Source organism: Amblyomma maculatum, chromosome 2 (assembly GCF_055883805.1).
Source record: "Amblyomma maculatum isolate TAMU_Amacu chromosome 2, ASM5588380v1, whole genome shotgun sequence".
Classification (NCBI taxonomy): domain Eukaryota; kingdom Metazoa; phylum Arthropoda; class Arachnida; order Ixodida; family Ixodidae; genus Amblyomma; species Amblyomma maculatum.
The window spans coordinates 72406965-72427195 of NC_139345.1; the positions used below are offsets into that span (position 1 = coordinate 72406965).

Sequence of the window (20231 nt, forward strand, 5' to 3'; positions counted from 1 at the left end):
CTACATGCCCTGCCCATTCTCGATTTACCTTCTTTGTTTTCTTCTAGGATATCATTAACAGGCCTTCTTCTCTTCCTCTCTGTTAACGTTAAAACTATCTTCTCACAGTGAAGGCTATTGTACTTGTTTAGCGGCGCTCAGCTGAGGGGCTGAGGGTCAGGTCATGAGCCTGGCTGCAACGCTTGACCCGACCGTATAACGCTTATCCTGACACCCGTGGGGCGCAGCCTATAGCGCTGCAGCTGACCAACTGAAGCTCCAGATGTGAGAGTCGGGAGGGGTAGGGAATAGAAGGCTCGATCGCGAGCACGCGTGCAGTCACAAGCCTCTATGCTTTGTGCCCAGCGCATCGTCGGTCCAGTTGGCAGTGTCATCGCCGCGCGGCATTCGGTGCCGTCTTGAAAAAAAAAAAGAAAAAAAGGAGTGCGCTGCTGTGTACTCAGCTTTCAACCTCCTTGTTCACAGGCTACAGCCAGGATGGCGTCTCACAGCCGACTTCACGGTTAAGCGTTTTCTCTGGCTGAATTTAACCAAACAACAAGCTCAGTTTAGCCAATGTTTTTAGCGCTTTAACATTATATGCCAAAGTTTTAGAGAAATGTCTGGCGTTCTCTGAACCTCCAAGAACCACCTGCCGCTGTTGGCAGGCTTCAATGCGGAGAGAGAGGAATTCTTTCCTTCATTAGTAGGATAGAAAAGGGAGATGCCGGAAGGTGGCTCCCATGGGAAGAACCTGGCTTTTGTGGACGGATGGTGTTCTGAAGTGCACGAAGGAATGCGCAGCCTGAGAGTGGTTGCTCCGGAAACAAAGTGACACGTGGCTACTGTGGAATGTTGGAGGGTGCGAGAAAAGTGAGCCTAGAAGAGGAATGGAGATATCAGGCCGGCGTGACAGAGGCCACGTTTCCTTCGAAGTATTGTGTGCTAACCTCCCTTGACGGTTGAGGTGTGTTGTGTGGTGCTTGAGAGTGAGTCTCAGAAGCGAGACCTTCAACAAACAGCGTACTAAGCGTCGGAGATGCATAGTGAGCCCGGCGAGCCAACCAGCAATACGTTCAGAGTACGCTTCAGCTACAGACGGGAGATCCTACCTTCGAGGGAAAACAAGCAGGACCATGTAAATATAAACAGGTGCAAATGAGACGAAATGTACAGTAAATGTGGACGTTAAAAAAAGTTAAAAAAGTGTGCGTGAGGTGTCATGGCAAAGGGAGTGAAAGTTTAATACGACAAATGTTTACGGGATCGGCGAATTGATCGCAGGCCAATTTTTTTTTATTCCGATAGTTCACTTCGTTGTTCTCAATTTCATTTCAGGTCAACCTTCTCCTTAATCTGCTCATTTCGGCCTGATATGCAAGCTACTAATGCAATGAACTCCATTCCTATTATCTTAGGTGTTTCAGCCTCGTGGTGGGAATTCGCCGTCACGGCGTGCCCTTGTTCTCTTATCACTTTCAGTTCCATACTCTGCCTAATGTAAGCTGCTGTCCCCTTTCTAGAATGTTGGACGATAATATTGTTTTCTGCACATTGAGGTTTAGAACCACCTTCCTGCTTTACTGTCTAATATGTTGATCGTGATTTAAAATTCATCATGTAAACGTAATGTGTATACCGCAGCAGCGGCCCAGTGGTTAGGGCGCTTGTCTCGGTTGCGGGAGGTGGTTAGTTCGAAACCCACCGCCGCACATCCATGGGCAAAAATGGGTGTAAGCATATGGGTTTCGTAATGTCTGCACTACTGCGTTTTGAATTCGTAAATACCTTCTTGACATCTATGAAGGCTATATATAGGGTTTGGTTATATTTTGTGCATTTTTGACCACCTGGTTGGGGGTTTGCGTATGTTCTATTGTCCAGCAGGCTTTACGAAATCAAGCCGGGCCTTTAAGTTGACTAGTGATACTAGTTATACTGGTGATTACCATATAGGCAATGGACAGCAAGCTAATCTGGTATTTTATTTTACAAGTCCATGACGTCTAATTCCAGATGGATTTACATAATTTTGCCGTTCTTCCAAGATTCCGATGCTCTTGACGTCATGAGTGCACTTTTTCGCTGCCAGTTTTCAGCGTATTTACTTATTTTATCCTCACCGGATGCGTTCCTCATTTGTAGTCTTGTAAGGAATTTTGTTATCTTTCCGTTCAGTTACCGGCGGAATGTGCTATTCCTCTACACCCATGCGCCCGCCGAGCCTTATTTCGGCTACTACATATGTGTGTTCAGAACTCTTAGATTGTCTCTACTGTCTTATCCTTGCCCGTAGTGAACAAAGAAAGAGCTGCGATGAAACGCCTTCGCTTATTACAGCAATTTTTAGTTGGGCTCCACATGCGGCGAAGTGCGCGAACGCGGACCGCTGCCAAAGCTTCCTAGAATAATTTAGGCCTGCGCAAGCCATCCGCAACGTCACGTACCTTGACAGAGCAGAGAGTGAATATTTTAAATTTTTTGCCGGCCTCGCTAGCGCAACGCACCAAATATGGTTCCCCGTGATCTCCGTTTACAAGTTGGAAAAATGTATTGTCTAGTAATCAGCGGATTAGTTCGCGACACAAGAATCGATACTTGCTATTTCATGACAAATGGCTTTCTTTTAGTATTTGTACTGGAAAAAGAAGCAAGTTCTTGAAACATATTGCTCACGATGGTTTTGTTCGCGCACCGTTTTTGATAACTTCCAACTGCAGTTGATTTGATTGTTTAGTTTTATCCAGTAAGCTTCTTAGCACTTAGCAAGTCCAGGGTTGTCTGCACGTAGTTTTAATACGGTGGCACTAAACCACTTCCGATAATAAGTCAGCTTACGAATGTATGCAAATGAGTACGCGTGATATGATAGAGGCTCTATGCCAATGAGCATGCATGATATGATAGAGGCTCAAATTAGTGATCATACAGTTAGCAAGGTACATCTACCCAAGCGGGTATCTGCAAAGGGACCCGCAGATGCAAAGGATAAACAAAGCTAAACACAAGATAAACAAAACAAGGGAAAACTTGCTAGGGCACCTAAGTCACGTTTAGCTTACCTAATTAAATCAGCAGGACGTTTTTTATTGTTGTTCGTCGCGGCCTACACAAAACATCCAAATTCTCGAGGTCATTGGATATCACTGACATCCCCTTTGCATCAGAATGATAAAAGAGGTAACATATAGATGATAATAGCATGATCTTTCGCGATTTCAGATAGGGCTGAGTGCTTACGGTTAAATTTGCTCATTTATATTCAAAAAATATCCCTAGTAGGTCTTTCGGTCGGGCAGTTTCGATACTTGATTTTTCTTAGGTTGGCAATGCCCAGCGTTGTGTCGTTACATTCTCATTCAGCAAACACAGCCGAGTTTAAACATAAATCGTTGCATTGTCGATTCTTCAGCTATGAACGTATAATATTACACTATGAACCCTGTTTAACAGCTGCATATAGTCATACGATTGCGGCTGTCACGCGGCAACAGTTACCTCAGGCAGGATACAGCACTTGTCGGTTAACGGTGGATGTATGCTATGAATGCAGCTTGCATGCAACACCAATTTAAACGTACTTTCCAAATGTCAGTCGAGAATAGGGAGCAATAATTTTGTTCTCGTTGTAAAGGTAGGAGAAGAGGCCCATCCTACTACCGCTCGGCTGAATTATAAAAGCGACATTCTAGGAGATCGCTAAATTATTAAAAGCTTTCTAGAAGATAAAATCGTTCAGAGTTTATGCCTCGCTCTGCGTCTACCCTCACACGTACGTTTGTTGTACCTGTCGCAATTCGTTCTCATTCGACAGCAAGCTGACTTCAGAAAATGAGAGCACACAGAGAAGTCTGCTGCAGAACGAGATTCTACCTGAAGCATGCAGCTTACAAACTTTTGGGGCACGCCAGAAAACCGCGAAAAGAAATAATTTACCATGGATTTCCCACTACGCCGGTTTATTTCTCCTTGCTTGAAAGAACATAGCTATTTTATTTGCTAGTGGATCAGTACAACTTTTTCCAAAGGAACATCACCCGTTTCCTACAAAGTGAAAATATCTTCAGGGATGGCGGAGTGTTTTAAGAAAACTTATTACAGCCTTATTACAGCCGAGCTCAACTGTGCGCCAACTATAGCGGTATTTCATTTCACCTGAGCCAGAGGTTAATTACAATTCGAAATGAGACAAAGTCTAACAGCGCGATTAACACGGACAGGCAGGGAAGAAGTGAGACAACGCGGCTCTGATTAGCAAGTGAATTTCGTTTATTTTGTTTATTATTTCTCTTCCATGAGTGTTACGTTTTTTTTTGTGTGTGTGTTTAAAAATCAGTCCTTCCTGAATAAAAATTCAGTTGCTAGTCAGCGCTGTGCTGTCTCACTTCTACCTTGCCCATCCGTGCTACTCGTGCTGTTAGGTTATGTCTCATTTCTATCCAAACCTACTCGCCCAGTTTTGTGTCCTCCAGTAATTACAATTTCTTCCTCCATTTGCATGTTATTCCCATTATGTCCGAAAATTCATCTACACGCCAAACTTGGCTGGTTCGTGATTAAAATTTCGTGTCTTAAAGTAGTAGCAAACAGAGGCATCGTGTCCACATTTTTTTGGTGTACTATGCTTAACACGGTGGAATCCAACCACGTATCTTACATAAAGCCTCTGCCGAGCACAAGGGGGAAAAGCCATTGGAGTGGAGCGGATTCGAACATAAGAATTTATTGTGGGAAGCAGGTTCGGAATCTTGTAGCTATTGCCGCAGCCGATCGCCATGAGCGCAGAATGCAGCACACTCTCGCGCTGTTCATAGCAGGTCGTCGTCCCCATTAACTTCCATCTGTGAGCAAAAGCTTTCGCATGTGCTACTCGTTTAACATACGAACCCGACCACGGTGGCCGCTTTTCGATGGAGGCGAAAAGGAGGGCGCCCGTGTGCTGAGCGATGTCAGTGCATGTTAAAGAACTCCACGTGGACGAAATTTGACACCGTCCCAGTTCCTACTGGGCTGGAACGGTTAGTCAACGCCGCTTGCGACGGGGCTAGCCAGCCACCGAATTTTTATCTGTTGTAGGCCGTCATTGCACCCGCCACCACTTAGGTGGTGGACAACGGTTGTTGCGGCGCTCGTCTTTCTCTCCCGCCTCTTTTTCTTTCTTCCCTACTTTCTTCCCTGTCCACACGAGGTAGCGGAGGTAGCTACTGTGCCGGAGTACCCGGGTTCGAACCCGACCTCGGCGGCTGCGTTTCGATGGAGGCGAAACGAAGAGGGGTCCGTGTGCTGTGCGATGTCAGCGCACGTTAAAGATCCCCAGGTGGTCGAAATTACTCCGTAGCCCTTCACTACGGCTCCACTTTCTCCCTTTCTACTTTCACTCCCATCTTCCTCCCTTCACTTACGGCGCAGTTGCGGTGTCCACAGAAAACAAGTGAGACAGTTACCGCGTCTTTCCCTTCCTATAAATAAATCAGTTTAAATCAGCGGAGGTAGCTCAGCTACAGAGCCAGTAGAAAGCAATCTCAAAATAACGGCTTGAGGGGCTATTTGGTGCTGCGGCGCAACAAACACAAGCACAAGAGAAGATACACAACACACGCGCGTGTGTTGTGTATCTTCTCTTGTCTTTGTGTTTGTTGCGCCACATATCTGAATACGATGCAGTAGAAAGCCTATGGATTTTCTTTTCCTTCTTCCTACAGCCACGACAACAACAACAACAACAACACACCGCGCACCACACGGACGCCTCTCCGCTTCACCTGCATAGAAACGAATCCGCCAGCGGTCGGGTACAAACCAGGTTACTCCGGCACAGTAGTCGCGGGCATCTTAAGCCACCGGGGCCGTTGTCCCTTTTGGTATTCACGCTTGCTGTTCCACCGCAGACCATCTTCCCGATGAAGCATCTTTTATTTTTCTTTTTTTTTTTTTCACAGAACCCGCTGCTGGGCATATCTACAAGCGTCGCAAATCCCATAGGTTTTAGTGAAGCACTGTATTGCAGGCACTAGTCAGCCGCTGGCGCATCATTCGCTCCCTCTTCTTTCAGTCACACCTTCCCTACTTTCCTTTCAAGCGCGCTTCAAATATTAACGATGTTGTTCGACAGACACAGCGCCTTTCGTTTCCTATAAACCAATTGGATTTTTCAAACCGTGGCGGCCTCGTTTCGATGGAGGCGAAACGCAAAGGCTTCGGCGCTCTGTGCGCAATGTCAGTGTGCATTAAATTATAGTTGGTTTACAGCAAAGGAAAGGCGCAGTATCTGTGACGCTTTTTCCGTGAGTATACATTTTGTTTTCGTGAAATGCAAAGTGTCAAGACAACGGAGTAAGATAGACTTATCTTAGTCCGTGGTCAAGACCAGGCAATAAAGAAAAAAATGTAAAGGGGGGGGGGGGGGGGGAGGAATGCAGGTGATAGTGAAAGCAGAGAAAGAGAAACACGTGCAGTAGTGAAGGGCTACGTAGTGATTTTGACCACCTGGGGATCCTTAACGTGCGCTGACATCGCACTACACACGGACGCCTGTCCGTTTCACCTACCATTATAGAATAGAATAGAACCAGAATAACCTACATCGAATCGCAGCCGCGGGTGGTGAGGTTCGAACCCGAGTACCGCGGCGGGGCAACGTGAAAGACCCCCAGGTGGTCGAGATTATTCTGGAGCCCTCCACTACAGCACCCCTTTCTTTCTCTATTATTCACTGCCGCTATCCTTCCGGGCTCCCTGGATGCCTGCGAGCGGTGCCGTAGCTCCGGTGTCGCCTCTTCCGGACAATAAAAGTTTTCAACCACCTATAGGAAAGAAAAGGTGCAATATTTGCCACACAATATCTGTCACAGGGTTGGCTGTACAGAATATTAAACGTTTATAATATGACCGCACACCTCATTGCTTTGTGGCTGAGCCCTGCCTCGAGAATTGATCGCTGAATCCGGTTATTGCCTAAGGACACTTGGGCGACCATGCAGGGTCGGTTGTGAGGTACCCATTGCGTATCCGTAGTGTTTCAATTTGGTAGCCGGTAAGGACGAGGGCGGTAAAGTAACACTCGAAGAAACAAAATATCCAATAGCATACTTGAAGCCTGAGGGCAAGAGACTTTTGATGACCGCCGGGCTGTGTTACCATGTTTAAATGAGCCACTTTCATTGGATTACGTTATATTTATCTAAAAAACCGACTGCTATGTCTGCATCAGGCGCATGGAATACAGACTTCTCGAACACTCCACTTAGTTGTGTAATGCATGCAGTGCTATCCTGGATGAGGGTCAGAACACCGGAATGGCAAGTCACATGATCTGGAAGGCTGCGTTTCGATGGAGGCGAAACGAAGTGGCGTCCGTGTGCTGTGCGATGTCAGCGCACGTTAAAGATCCCCAGGTGGTCGAAATTACTCCGTAGCCCTCCACTACGGCTCCTCTTTCTCTCTTTCCACTTCCATTCCCACCTTCCTCCCTTCCCTTACGGCGCGGTTCGGGTGTCCACAGAGCAAGTGTGACGGTTACTGCGCCTTTCCCTTCCTGTGAACCAATTTAAATTTTATGATCTGGAAAAAAAAAGAATCTTCAGAACTATAGTGCGCATACAATGGTTAATATTAAAAGTAAAAAGAAAGCAACTGGACAAACATGCATACATAATCAGACAAACAGACAAGCATACATGATCTTAAAAGAAAATATTATGCTTGTCCTTTATTCTGGGTATTCTAACCTATGCAAAATTCACGCAGAAGAATTAAGAACAAAGGGTTAACTGCGGCACTGAATTAGAGTTATGACGTCATTGAGGAGTGAGGAGTGCCATTAAAATCGCCTTGGTTAGTTCTTGCACATCACGGGTGCTCGAAAATAAATTACCACGATGAAAGAGCGCATCAATATCTTCCTGCATCCTTCCGAATGGTTGAACTTCAAACACTCATGATTCAGATGTTCTTCACGGTTGATGCAGCCAGCTTAGTAAAGTGAGAGAGAACAATAAGAGCCATCCAACAAATTCGTCACATTGTCTCAAAGTCGACTACACCGGATCATTGAAAATGTCGGTTGAAAAATTACAGTCAGAAATCCGCTTTTATTACTGTTGAATTCTATGCCACAACGTCACATGCACCCCTTAGAGTAATCCAGTGCCTCGGCTCTCAAGAAAGTGATGTTCTTCACAGCCGATGCAGCCCGCTTCGCCGAACCAGTGAGGACGAGACGCGCCATCTGGCCGAAATTCATACCATATCTCCCGATGGTGTCAAAATCAATAGGACCAAATGTGTCTAGAGGACTTAAGCGGGGTCTGTGCCTAAAGAACAGGTGCAAGGCTGCGTAGCTCTTCCAGTCGTCGCCACACGTTTCATATAAAGTTTTGCTAATTGTTTCTTTCACAGCAAAATCGTCGTAAACCCGATGAACGAGATGAGGGTTTGGTTCTAGGATCTCCTTCGTGGGGTGTTCAGCCGCGCTGTAGGTATAATGGTCAGGATTGTAGCGTCTGTACAACTTCTGGTGCAGACGAAGGAATTCTGACCGTTTGTGAGCCACGATGATCATGTTTCCGAACAATCCATTTTGTGGCCATCCAATCGTCGTTTCGTAGCGCCTGTAGTTGTCTAGGCTTCTGACGAGGTAGGTGTCCTTGTCTAGGTAAATGCCTCCGTATTTTCTCAGTACCATGATTCGAACGAAGTCGGACGCATGCTGAATATAACTCACTTTCTTGCCGAATATTTTTTCTGGTCTCTGGATGTGCCTGAGTCGAAGACGGGGAATGTCCTTTACGTGCCTCCAGTGCGGGCTCGCGAAGGCCATGCTACAGTTGTCACAGTGAATCATAAAGGCGTCCGGTTTCTGCATAAGCCAAGCTGCTCGCATACAAACGACTTCGACGAACGACAGTGAGTCATTGCCTAAGCGGATAAAGTGCACGATGTTGGGCACGAGGTAGTCGTTGCGTTCCTTCGTCGGCCGCGCTGATTCGTTTTGAGGATGTGGTAGCGGTCCGAGGCTAGGAAACGTCACGAAGCAATATAAGTAGAACGAAGCAGCTAATCCTGCCGCTACCACACATCGAAATAAGTTTCTTGCTCTAGCTCTTTCTATCTTAAGCTTAACTTCCATTTCCTCCTGATACGTTGGATAGAGAGTTCTGAATGGTCTGCGATCTCTGCAAGAAATGCCAGGCCAGCACGGCTTATCGCACTCACTGGCTAAGTTTCCAGTTTAAACTTGGGTGATCCCACCTCGGGCAATGCAGGATTTCGTCGTGGCGAATCTTCAGCCGAAGTTGCGTCTGTGTTCGTCGGCAGAAATGTGTTTGCACCACTTTACGAGGAAGCGCCGTTGCCAAGCACCTTCTTCTTCATATTCAGATATGTGGCGCAAAAAACACAAACACAGGAGAAGATACACAACACACGCGCACCAATATGATCCAGCACCAACTAGCCCCTCAAGCCGTTATTTTGAGATCACCTTCTTCTTCTTCTCGGCCTTTGCCAAGCATTTACGCGGTCAACTTCGCCACTTTGCTGTGACGAATGGTTTTAGCTAGACGTCAGTAGGAGATGCCGAATGCCAGCCCACTGGCTGAAAATAATTGGTTGCGCGGATGGAATTGTTTTTCTGATTTTATTTCAAGCTTAGAGGAGAAAGTTTGTACCGGTTAGATAAATAAATACAGCTTCACTTAATCATCATCGCGCCACCATCAAAATAGGAATTACTATTTTTTACAAATTGCTATTGGTCCCACGAGCCTATGCTCATTTGTAGTCACTCGTGCTGCTCGATCCAATAAATTTCAGCACTGTGAAAGCTAGGAGACCTCTTCAACCAATCACGAGAGTGCATTAAGCGTACTTTTCAGCCTCGCGTCGTCTGCATGTCGTCTTCTCGCGGCGTATGCAGACATGGTTGCAAAAGTGTATAAATACGCGCTAAGTACCAAACCCAGAAAGTAAAAACTAAACACTGGCCGGCCCCGCCGGGGTGGTGCAGTGGTAAGACGCCCGACTACTGTGCCGGAGTACCCGGGTTCGATCCCGACCTCGGCGGCTGCGTTTCGATGGAGGCGAAACGAAGAGGCGTCCGTGTGCTGTGCGATGTCAGCGCACGTTAAAGATCCCCAGGTGGTCCAAATTACTCCGTAGCCCTCCACTACGGCTCCTCTTTCTCTCTATCCACTTTCTCTCCCACCCTCCTCTCTTCCCTTACGGCGCGGTTCAGGTGTCCACAGCTACAAGTGTGACAGATACTGCGCCTTTCCCTTCCTGTGAACCAATCAACCAATCAATCAACACTGGCCGTGGTTTAGTTTCGGTTTAACCTAGTGTGAATCGATACCTCCGGCCGAGGCGCGCGACGCGCCTCTATATACTTAGATTGATGCCAGTGATTATGTGTTTTGCCACGAAGATCCCCAGGTGGTCGAGATTACTCCGTAGCTCTCCAATAAGGCCACCCTTTCTCTCTTTCCACTTTCACTCCCTCCTTCCTCCCTTTTCTTACGACGCGGTTCAGGTGTCCACAGAGCAAGTATGACAGATACTGCGCCTTTCCCTCCCTGTGAACCAATTATGTTATTATTATTATTATTATTATTATTATTATTATTATTATTATTATTATTATTATTATTATTATTATTATTATTATTATTATTATTATTATTATTATTATTATTATTATTATTATTATTATTATCGGCGACACGTTACTTTCACTCGTAGGACACGACGAAGCCTGTTCGCCGGAACGAGCTGTATGCTAGTTCTATCGCGTAAAAGTGAAAAAAGAAAGGACATAGTGGCAACTTAAGCTGCGCCGTAAAGAATACGACGCGGTAGCGTTTCGCACACGTTAGTGATTGTTTTTCTCTTTTGTTAATTTTTACTTTTTTATTAGTTATTTCTCTTTCTTTTTTATAGTGATATTCAGCATCAACAAACATTGGCTTTCTATTCTGAGCAGTTTGACACTTTCTACGCAGTTTTCATTTCCTTTTTCAGAAATATCAGTTATTTGATCGATTGAATACTAACTTTTTTTTTTTACATTGGCATCATCAAGCATTGGCTTTTTATTCTGAACATTTACACCTTAAAACACCCTTTCTAATGTCTCATTTGTTTTTTCTGTATTTCAATTATTTAGTTGATCATAACTACTCTAAATGTTATAACTTAGGATCGTCAATCAATGACCTCTAATTCTGAGCATACTGACTCCTTAAAGCATAAAGCACTCCATAAAGCACTGTGAGGTACTTCCTCAAAGGAAAAAAAAAGTCCCTCAAGATAAAAAAAAGACTTTTCAGAGAAATGGTACTCAACCATTTTAGTGCCCTTTGGAGTGCGCCCCACAAGCCATCTGTGACAATGGGACTGAGAAGACATCAGGTCACTGTACTACATCGAATTCGCACAGGCTCTGCTCGTACTCCTGCCTGGATGCATAAGACGGGCATGACATCGTCTCTGCTATGTTCTATATGCGGTGTTTGCGGGGATATCGAACAACATACTATGTGCTGTCCTGAGTACAACGCGGAAAGGTGTGTGACGCTCGCTTCCTTCAAGAAGACAGGGGCCCGTCATGGTGCTTTTCAGGGCATTACCTACCCGAGTGAAAACCAGACATGCAGAAGGGAGGCTTCACACCTTCTTTTACAATTTCTGCAGAATACTATCTTGACTCTAGATGTTTACAGCTGGAATGGACTATGTTATACTGAGAGTGAATGTGTACGTAGATAGTGACTTCTGGAGTGGACTATGCTATAGTGTGAGTGAATGTGTGTATAGATGATGGCAGCTGGAATGGACTGTGTTTTACTGTGAGTGAATGTGTGCATAGATGGTGACTTCTGGAGTGGACTATGTTATACTGTGAGTGAATGTGTGTATAAATGGTGACTGCTGGAGTGGAATATGTATTGTTATAAGTGACTGCGCGCATAGTGGGGCAGATTTACCAGATATTAGTTTTTTTCTGAACACATAAGTGACTCTACGGTGGAGCAATTGCCGGCAGAATAAGCAAGGCTAATCCCACCTGTTGCATACAACTCATTACGAAACCGCAGACATGGCCATACAATGCTCACACATTAATAAATGTTATAGGTAGTGTGATCCGGTTGCAAATGAATTCTACAGAAAGTCACATGTGTTGTAGGATGACCTGGATACGAGCTAGTTGTTTCACGAAAAAAAAGTGAAACTGTGCCCTGTTCGCTTCTCTGTGCATGTTTTTTCTTTTAGGTTGTAGTTTAACCCTTGGCAGGAAAAAAAAAAAAAGCAGCAAGGCAAACGTGAGCTAGAGCAGCCGGTAAGGTTCGATAATAAATAAACTGTCGCATGAAATATGCACCTTAGTCCTCGCGAGGAGCGCGAGGGAGAATCTGCGTAGTTAACAGCTTGCGATATATATTTATATATATATATATATATATATATATATATTTTTTTTTTTTCAATGCACAACATTCCATTCAGCAATTTGCTTTCTTAATATACAGTAGACAGTTTCCGGCTATGCCATCGGAGCAATCGTGTGTGGCGAGGCGGGCAAAACATCCGGCTGCTGACGTAGCTGTGTAGCATGCAGGTACCGCACGTGCGAGGAAGGCGAGGAGGAAGGGGTTGGTAGGAAAGAGACACCAGCTCACGCATGATATAACTAAAATGAACTACAGTGCTTACGATGTTTCCTCTCAGGCTGTGCCTTTGAAAAGACAATTTTTTTCTGGCGTGCCCCTACGAAAGCGACGTCCCGCATTTAGCGCCACTGCTCCCGCGGCCGCTGCTGTCTGTTCCACTCGTTCTGCTACTTCACAGAGATAAGCGCTGGCGTAGAACAGGTGCGAGCAGTTCAGGAGGCTTGTGGGAGTGTAATACAAGTGGTAAACTCAAAGCATAGGAAAGAAATGCAATACAGAAAAGGTTACTGCAACAGCAGCAGAAATGCAATTCATTCTCAATTATTCTCGCTGGAAGCATCAAGGCACTTTTTATTCTCTTATTCCAAACCCGCTTTGAATACAATGGATAAGCTAACCTTTCACCTGGATGCTCTGCCACGCAGGCAGCGTACGATAACAAAATGGGTCTTTATAATTGTTCCGTTCAACCTGCAGTGGGAACTCAAAAGTGCTGCCTAGGAAAAGAAATATTTGAAAACTGACTTTGCAAATTTTTGGTCGGCAAACATCGGGCTTGTATGGCATGGAACGCATCTCTGGATTAACATAAATTTAAAAGCAGAAACGTTATTATATTTTTGCTACCGGAGGAGGAGGAATAAACTTTTATTTCGCAAATTTGCGCCACCGGAGGTTGCCCTTTAAGCTGTCAAGCAGTGCTAGCTGCGATGTCTCTAGGCGTGGCACATGAGTAGAAGCTGGCATGCGAAGAGCAAAGCAGAAAGCGGACTGCTGGTGTTTACTTGAGACTGCTCGTTGCTGCTTTCAAATTATAGACTTTGTAAGAATAGTTCAGGTGATGCTATCGAGAGTTGAGTGCAGGCTAGATTTATTTTTATATTACACATCGAGCTGTACAGACCAGGGCTCGGAACGAACTGTGGCACAATTGCTGAGCGGTTGCGAGTGAAGTGGCGCCAACAAGAAAGCTGAGAATTAGGTGGTAGAAGCGCGTACTGTAGCCACAAGTCTTTCATCTGCCTCGAAGCTGCGGCTCTGTGCAGCGGCGAAGGCCTTGGAAACTTAATCGAACTGACCGCCGCCGGAAAGGTAGCCGCATGACTGAATGGTAACACAGACGTGACTGCCGTATGATATGAAACCAGAATCCAATTTGTTTGTGCGCTTCATGCTGCGGCTGCGGTGTCAAGTCCCTCATTTCATGCACAACTGAATAGACGGGCCGCGCATGTGGGCTGGTGAGAATTAAACATAAGGACAGATTTATGCATAAAGCTTCATATAAACGCGTTTCATATCTTAAATCCACCTGTAGCCCGTGATGGAAATACATATATGCGTTTTCTAATCTGGAAATATTTTGCCTAAAGTAGAATAGAAATTCTATCGTATTTACTCTTGACAGAGATCAGTGGTGAGCCTAGCAGTTTAATTGTATAGTTTAATCATGAATAATCTCATATCTGGGGAAAATCTTAAAAACAAACACTGCAATTCATCACAAGTTGGGGCCACCAAATTTTACTCTGCCCATGCAGAGTACCTGGTAATCCGGCATACATCTACGCTAGCACGCCTGTGTTATAATCCATCTTTGTTACGTGCGCTTTGTTTGGAAACTGATGTTGCGTGAGAGCCGCGGAGATCCTACCTGCGTTGTATTTGTGCTCTATCTCCGAATATCTCTGCTTTTTGCCACGATGTCACATGGAGGCTGACCTAACGTACTCTAATTGAAAAAAAAAAAAAGGCCAGCTTACCGCGCTCAAGATGGATGCTCCAGAGTCCCTTTAAAAAAGTCCAGATCAGCTAACAATGCTCGATTAATTCCTTGTCCGACAATAGTTTCCCTTAACGGACTGCCAGTTAGATCTTACTTGACGCCGCAGAGTGCCAAGCTGAAGGTACGACTTTCGATGTTACCTTGTCCAACAACACAAACATCGCTTTCGCATCATCACCTGCATCCATGAGAGTAATCCAACTTATCTGCGCTCAACAAGGTAATGTTCTTCACTGTCGATCCACCAATTTTCGTCGAGCCAGTGAGGACAAGACGGGCCATCTGGCCGAAATTCGTGCCGTATTTCCCGATGGTCTCAAAGTCGACGGGGCCAAACTTGTCAAAGGGACAGTAGAAGGACCTCAACCTGAAAAAGAAGTGCACGGCCGTGAAGTTTCTCCAGTCGTGATTGCACTGTTCGTACAAAACCCTTGTTACGTCCTCGTGCACGCCGAATTCGCATGGTATCCTGTAAACCAGTTCGGGTTTCGGTCCCAGGATCTCACGTGTGGGTAGTTCCCCCGCGTTGTAATACCAAAGGTCAGGCCTGTACTGGTGATAGGATTCATAGTAGAGACGAAGGAATTCGGACCGCTTGTGGGCGACGATAATCATGCTCCCGATGCTCTGGCCTGGGGGCCATCCTATGGTCGTTTCATAGCGTCTGTACTTATTCAAGTTCCTTACGAGGTAGGAGTCTTTGTCCAAGTAGATGCCTCCATATTTTCTCAGTACCCTGATGCGAGCAATGTCTGAGGCATGCTGAATCCAGCTCACCTTTATTCCGAATATCGTTTTCGGTCTGTCGATGTACTTAAGGGTCAGTCGGGAAATGTCTTTGATGTGCTCCCAGTTCGGGCTTCGTAATGTTGCGGTGCAGTTGTCGCAGTGAATCATCAGAATGTCCGGGTTTTGTTGAAGCCAAGCCGCCCGAATGCTGACCACTTCTATGAAGGAGAGGGGATCATCGCCGAGTCGGATGAAGTGTACAATGTTCGGCACGAATGAGTCACTGTACTCGTTAACGGGCACCTCTGGCACAGGAACATCCCAGCAGTAAAATGGCTGAATAGGATGCTTTGGCGTCAGCACGTAAAACGTGACGCATGCCGCGAAAAATGAGAGGCCTACCACCAAGAAATATAATCTTCTCAGAGCAACTCGCTTTCTGATGTAATAAACATGCATCTCTGGTTCTAGTATTTGTAAACGCTTTCAGGTTTTAGTAACTCTGTCATTTTCATCGAACTGTCCATACGTGGCCTTGTCTTAGACTTCGTTTGCTTTATTCTTGATAACTAGATTCCATGGCGAGCTGCACAGGACGCAGTGCGCTGCGAGAACTGTCCAGGATCAAGGAAAGTTGATGCTGTTGTCCTCCAACCTCAGCGAGGATCTGCGTCACTGGTCTGGTGGGCCGAATCCTATAACGCGGACGTTATAAAAATGGTTGAAGTGCACGAATAACCATAGTCCAGATTAGTGATCCAGCACAAAGTGACAGCATAGTGTTGTAAAATAATTTATACACTGCGACAAGTTACCTCGCCAAGCCGGGGACTCACAGAAAAGGGAATCATGGAGCTCTTTCCTGCATTTGAACGGACACGTTTTCTCTATAACCTGCCTTACAGCAATCTTACCAAAAGTCAATAATGTAGAAACCCTTGAGGAAAGTGCATAAGGCAGGCAGCGCTATACTACTGCTTATATAAACAGGTGACCCGGCTAAATGTTGCCAAACTTAAATAAAAAAGGTGGTCTGATGGGAGTATACGTCCTTGTCTGGAGTTCTTTTATCGTTTTCCAAAGTTTGTATTATTAGCGATGGCTAATAAGTAAACATTTTAAGTTATCTTCTTTAGGAACAAAGGGGAGGGGGTGTCATTTTGAAAGTTGGAAGGCAGTTATCTGAAATGTTTGCACAAAGTAGTGTTTACGTTAAGTAGTTCATTTTACCGAACCTAAAGGCAGCTCACATGACATCGTTGCTACTCCAGTGTCCCCAAGACGTGTCTTTGAAAACAAAATTGGCTTTTATCTAATCCGGCTTCGCTGTGCGCTGAGCAAGAGATGCGCTAGCAGCTTGTCACGCGATAGCTTTATTGCTGCTCAAGCTGTGCGTTGATGAAAAGCGTGGCAGCGAGCTGTTTTTCAAAAGAAGCTCCATCTTTTGAATTGATAGTTTGCTCCTCCACGCAATAGTCAAAGTGCTAATTAATTAATTTTCGCTAATTACTTATCTTTTGTGGACTAAAGACGTCTAGACCGCACAACTCCAAAGAGTCTTGATTGAGTTTCACCGGCCTTTAAAAACTTATTGGTTAAGTGTAGCTGCGCCATTGTTTATAGTACAGCACTGTCAACCTAGAGCTCTTCATAATGGTCAACGTAAAGAAACTGACTGGGGCTCAATTAAAAATTTTGCTCTCCACGACGGAAGAACAAAAAAAGTTTTGAGCGATCTGGAACCCGAACTTGAACACCTCAGGCACATCAGAATACACCCAAATGCCAGGGAACATGATCAACGTTTCACTTCTGCCGTGTCATATGAATCGTAATAGTATGTTATAACGAGGCCCGAGAACATAGCGTGCGTTATGTCAGACGTACTTGGGAAAGAAGCACGCCTTAAACACAGGCGATAATTCATGCAGTGGCAGAGCAGGAAAAGGGGACTAACAACTCAGTACGACGCACCATTCCAAGTAATATGACACAGTAATGTAGTCTGACAAGGGGAGACCGCGCGTGTTAGATCTATTGTCACATTATTTTCAACTTCCAGTGAACTAATACGCATATACTCACCGATTCGCTGACTGCCTACAGAGATAACCTGCGCAACTGCTTGAAACCTACCACAGCAAGCACTCTTTATTCTTTCCTCGCTTCGACACAACTTCAAGGGGTTCGTATATCGAGCCGTTGAGCCATCCCCGTAATTTAGCGTGCTCACATCCTAACCAAAAAAGTCTCACTCGAAGCACGAAACGACGTCTGGAAACGATGGAGCAAGTTACGAGGGACGACACCGGCGGCGGCAATGACGTCGACGCTAAACGAAGGAACGGGCCTTTAAAATAAAAATAAATGTCAGATCAAAGTGTCCGCAACAGGTGTCCACAGCAAGTGCGTATAGAGAGTGTTGGTCCGCACTTCCGAAATTGGGCCTTTCAACCGCCAAAATTTGATTTGACCAAGTTTTGGTACCCAGCTTAATCCGAGTAGAGCCAGCTCAGGGCTGACCTACAAATTCGTGTGGGCCACTCTCAAAATTTAGCCCTCGACGCACAAAATGTGACCTTTTAGAAATTTGGCCAAAATTGATTTCTGCCTAATTAGAGCGTGACGAATTCAGTGGTGGCACTCAAATTTGCGTTGGCCACCCTCTGAATTCGGCCTCCTGACTCTGAAAGTTGACCTCTTCTGAATTCAACCAAAGGTTGTCGACTGGGCGAGTTGGTAAGCGTTCATTAAGCCCTTATCTTGTTTGCTTCTCTTCTTTGTGTTGTGTCAATGAACATTTGACCAAAGTTGATATCTAAACTAATTAGGCATAGCCAATTCAGTTAGGGCCTCCAAATTTGGTTGGCGCACCTCAAAATTTTGCACCCCTTCCGGATCCCGGAAATTTCACCTCGTGTAAATTAGGCCGTAACTGATGTCTAAACGAATTTGATTAGTACTTCTAATTTTAGGCTGGTCATCCACAAAATTTGGCATGTTTATGAATTCTTCGTGCGTGGGAGGATACGTGTACCCTTGAAATATTTCACCTTCTGTCCTGTGCTGTGCCTTGTGTGATGTGCGTGGAGGTCTGGAAAGATAACGCGTACTCATTGTGTAACTGGGGCGTCTGCCACATGAGGAAACGAAGAAATTGTCGATATTTTGCTTACATATCGACAACGAACGGCGGGTAATGTTAGAGAGTGCAGTCCACGGAAAAAAAAGTTGCTGCTTTACATTTTACTCTCCGCGAGTGAGTTTCTGTGAAAAGCCCTTTGACGCGAGTAGCCTCGTTTTTTTTTTGGACTAGTGGCTAGTTGAATGTCGTTGTCAGGTGACAACGTAGTGCTCGAAAACTATGGCTGCATGCCATGGCGAAGGATTTTCGACGGGCCTCCCGTCGTATTTTTTGGAGCCCGCTCCTTAAGCATTAGGCGCCATCCTGCTACGCGTTCATTTTGGTGCAGCCATAAAGTCTACGTGCGAAATCTGCGTGTACGATGAACACCTAAAATGAAGACCGGAGCGCATATAGAAGGGCTGATAATAAAGTCGAAAAGAAACAAAACATTAAGTGCAAGTCATAGTTTGTGAAACGAATAAAACGAATAAAATGGACTAAGCAAACTAGGAAAGGATGCAAGAAGAAACGAAGCCTAACGAAGCCTAAGGTAGCACGACACCGCACGAAGAAAAAATAAATATATGCAAAATAAAGAAACCAAAGAAAAGCCATTTGAGAAGGTATAGAAAAGTAATTTCAAGTAAATTTTGGCGCTGCTAGTGCACTTTCATCATTGCAAGCATCAAGTCTACACATTTGTACACTTGATGCTTGAGGAATATAAAGAAACATACTTTTATGGCGCCAGTGGCATGCGCTGGCAAAAATATTCTGCATTTTTTGCCTCGCTGAGGCACTAAATTGCCCTTGGCTATCCTCTTCCTGAACTTATCCAAAGTAAAATTATTTGGAAGGTACTATCAACCCTGGTGGGTATATTTACACAGATGTTTCCGCTCTAAAGTGTGCCGTAGAGCGCCAGCGGCAGCGCTGCTCCGATGCACTCAGAGTGGCAAGTGCGCCCCTAGCGGCGGCTCCTGTCCCTATATCGTACTTTCATCGAAGTGTTATGACCAGTAAAAGTATTGCAGAACTCTGATACTGGTGATTATCGAGAGAGTCTCGACTACCCAGGGTACAAGTCACGATCTCGCCGTGTACCGCGCAATGGAATGAGCAACAGGTACGACACGAACTCGTCATGCGTCTATGCATACATTAAAATTTCTTACTATTATTACTGAACAGATGTCTACGCAAAAGAATCCATGGTGCGTGATTCTCAAGCATGCCTATTCGTTTCTTTGGCAATTTGTGGTTAGCTTACCCACTTTTCGAAGCCGATTCCGTCGAGAGGATTAGACGCCGAGGAAGCTCTGCTGTCTCCGCCTAGTGACGTTTTTCAACGAGGCAGTGCCGATGGCTGACAGCCCCCCACTTAGTTTATAAATCGGTAAATATGCTGCAAAGCTGAACAATTAGTTCTTCAAAAAGCATGCGTTTGTCGCGGCTTCTCTTTAGCTAACGGTCCTATGTCGAGGCCTCGGGGAACAATACTTGGCAGCCGCTACGATTGGATAGGGAACTACAAAGCGGCGTGATCCATCAGCCGAGGACGCTGCTGTGAGAGAGGCGTGGAAAGCGCAGCCCGTGGCAGGGTTCCGCAAACCGCTGGATAGCTGGCTGAAAGTAGCGGCCTGTAAAAATGTGCCAGCTGCTAACATTTCTCTCTGTTCGCAACAGCCACGCATTGTCACGTGCTTTAGATACTTCTGTTACAGAATGCGTGCCACGACGCATGAAAATCTCCAATGTCGCACTACTGCATATTGTGAAGCTCAGACATGTGTGCACTTCAGTTTAAGTGCTTGCAACGGCATTTTCTACAGAGTATTTGTGGTGTGAGGATCAGCAGATGATCTGTTTGAAATTTAGATGCTGCTCTCATAATTTATTTTAACACATGGCATACTTTTTATTTAACACGTGACATTGACAC

The 20231-nt window shown here is 45.3% G+C and overlaps 2 protein-coding genes and 1 long non-coding RNA gene across 4 annotated transcripts in view; all 3 read right to left on the reverse strand.

Moving 5' to 3' along the window:
• The window catches only part of LOC146198962 (uncharacterized), a 39850-nt gene extending 26899 nt beyond the window's left edge, over window positions 1-12951 (reverse strand). The window contains exon 1 of the long non-coding RNA XR_014705028.1: window positions 12691-12951. This is a non-coding gene — a long non-coding RNA (uncharacterized LOC146198962). The remainder of the gene's footprint in view (window positions 1-12690) is intronic.
• On the reverse strand, window positions 7620-9968 carry LOC146198965 (uncharacterized). The gene has a single exon (XM_084592681.1). It carries the CDS (start codon window positions 9104-9106, stop codon window positions 8099-8101), a length of 1008 nt encoding a protein of 335 aa, XP_084448807.1. The 5' UTR covers window positions 9107-9968; the 3' UTR covers window positions 7620-8098.
• A 30-nt stretch (window positions 12952-12981) lies between the features above and the next one.
• Window positions 12982-20022, reverse strand: LOC146198966 (uncharacterized). Of its 2 annotated transcripts, none has more exons than XM_084594431.1 (2): window positions 19564-20022; window positions 12982-15857 (listed from the first exon to the last, which is right to left on the reverse strand). In XM_084594431.1, the coding sequence occupies exon 2, from the start codon at window positions 15619-15621 to the stop codon at window positions 14608-14610; it is 1014 nt and encodes a 337-aa protein (XP_084450557.1). In that variant the 5' UTR covers window positions 15622-15857; window positions 19564-20022; the 3' UTR covers window positions 12982-14607. The 2 variants fall into 2 exon arrangements, with proteins under 2 accessions (XP_084450557.1, XP_084450556.1); XM_084594430.1 differs by having other exon boundaries at window positions 19560-20022.
• Between the last annotated feature and the right edge of the window lie 209 nt (window positions 20023-20231).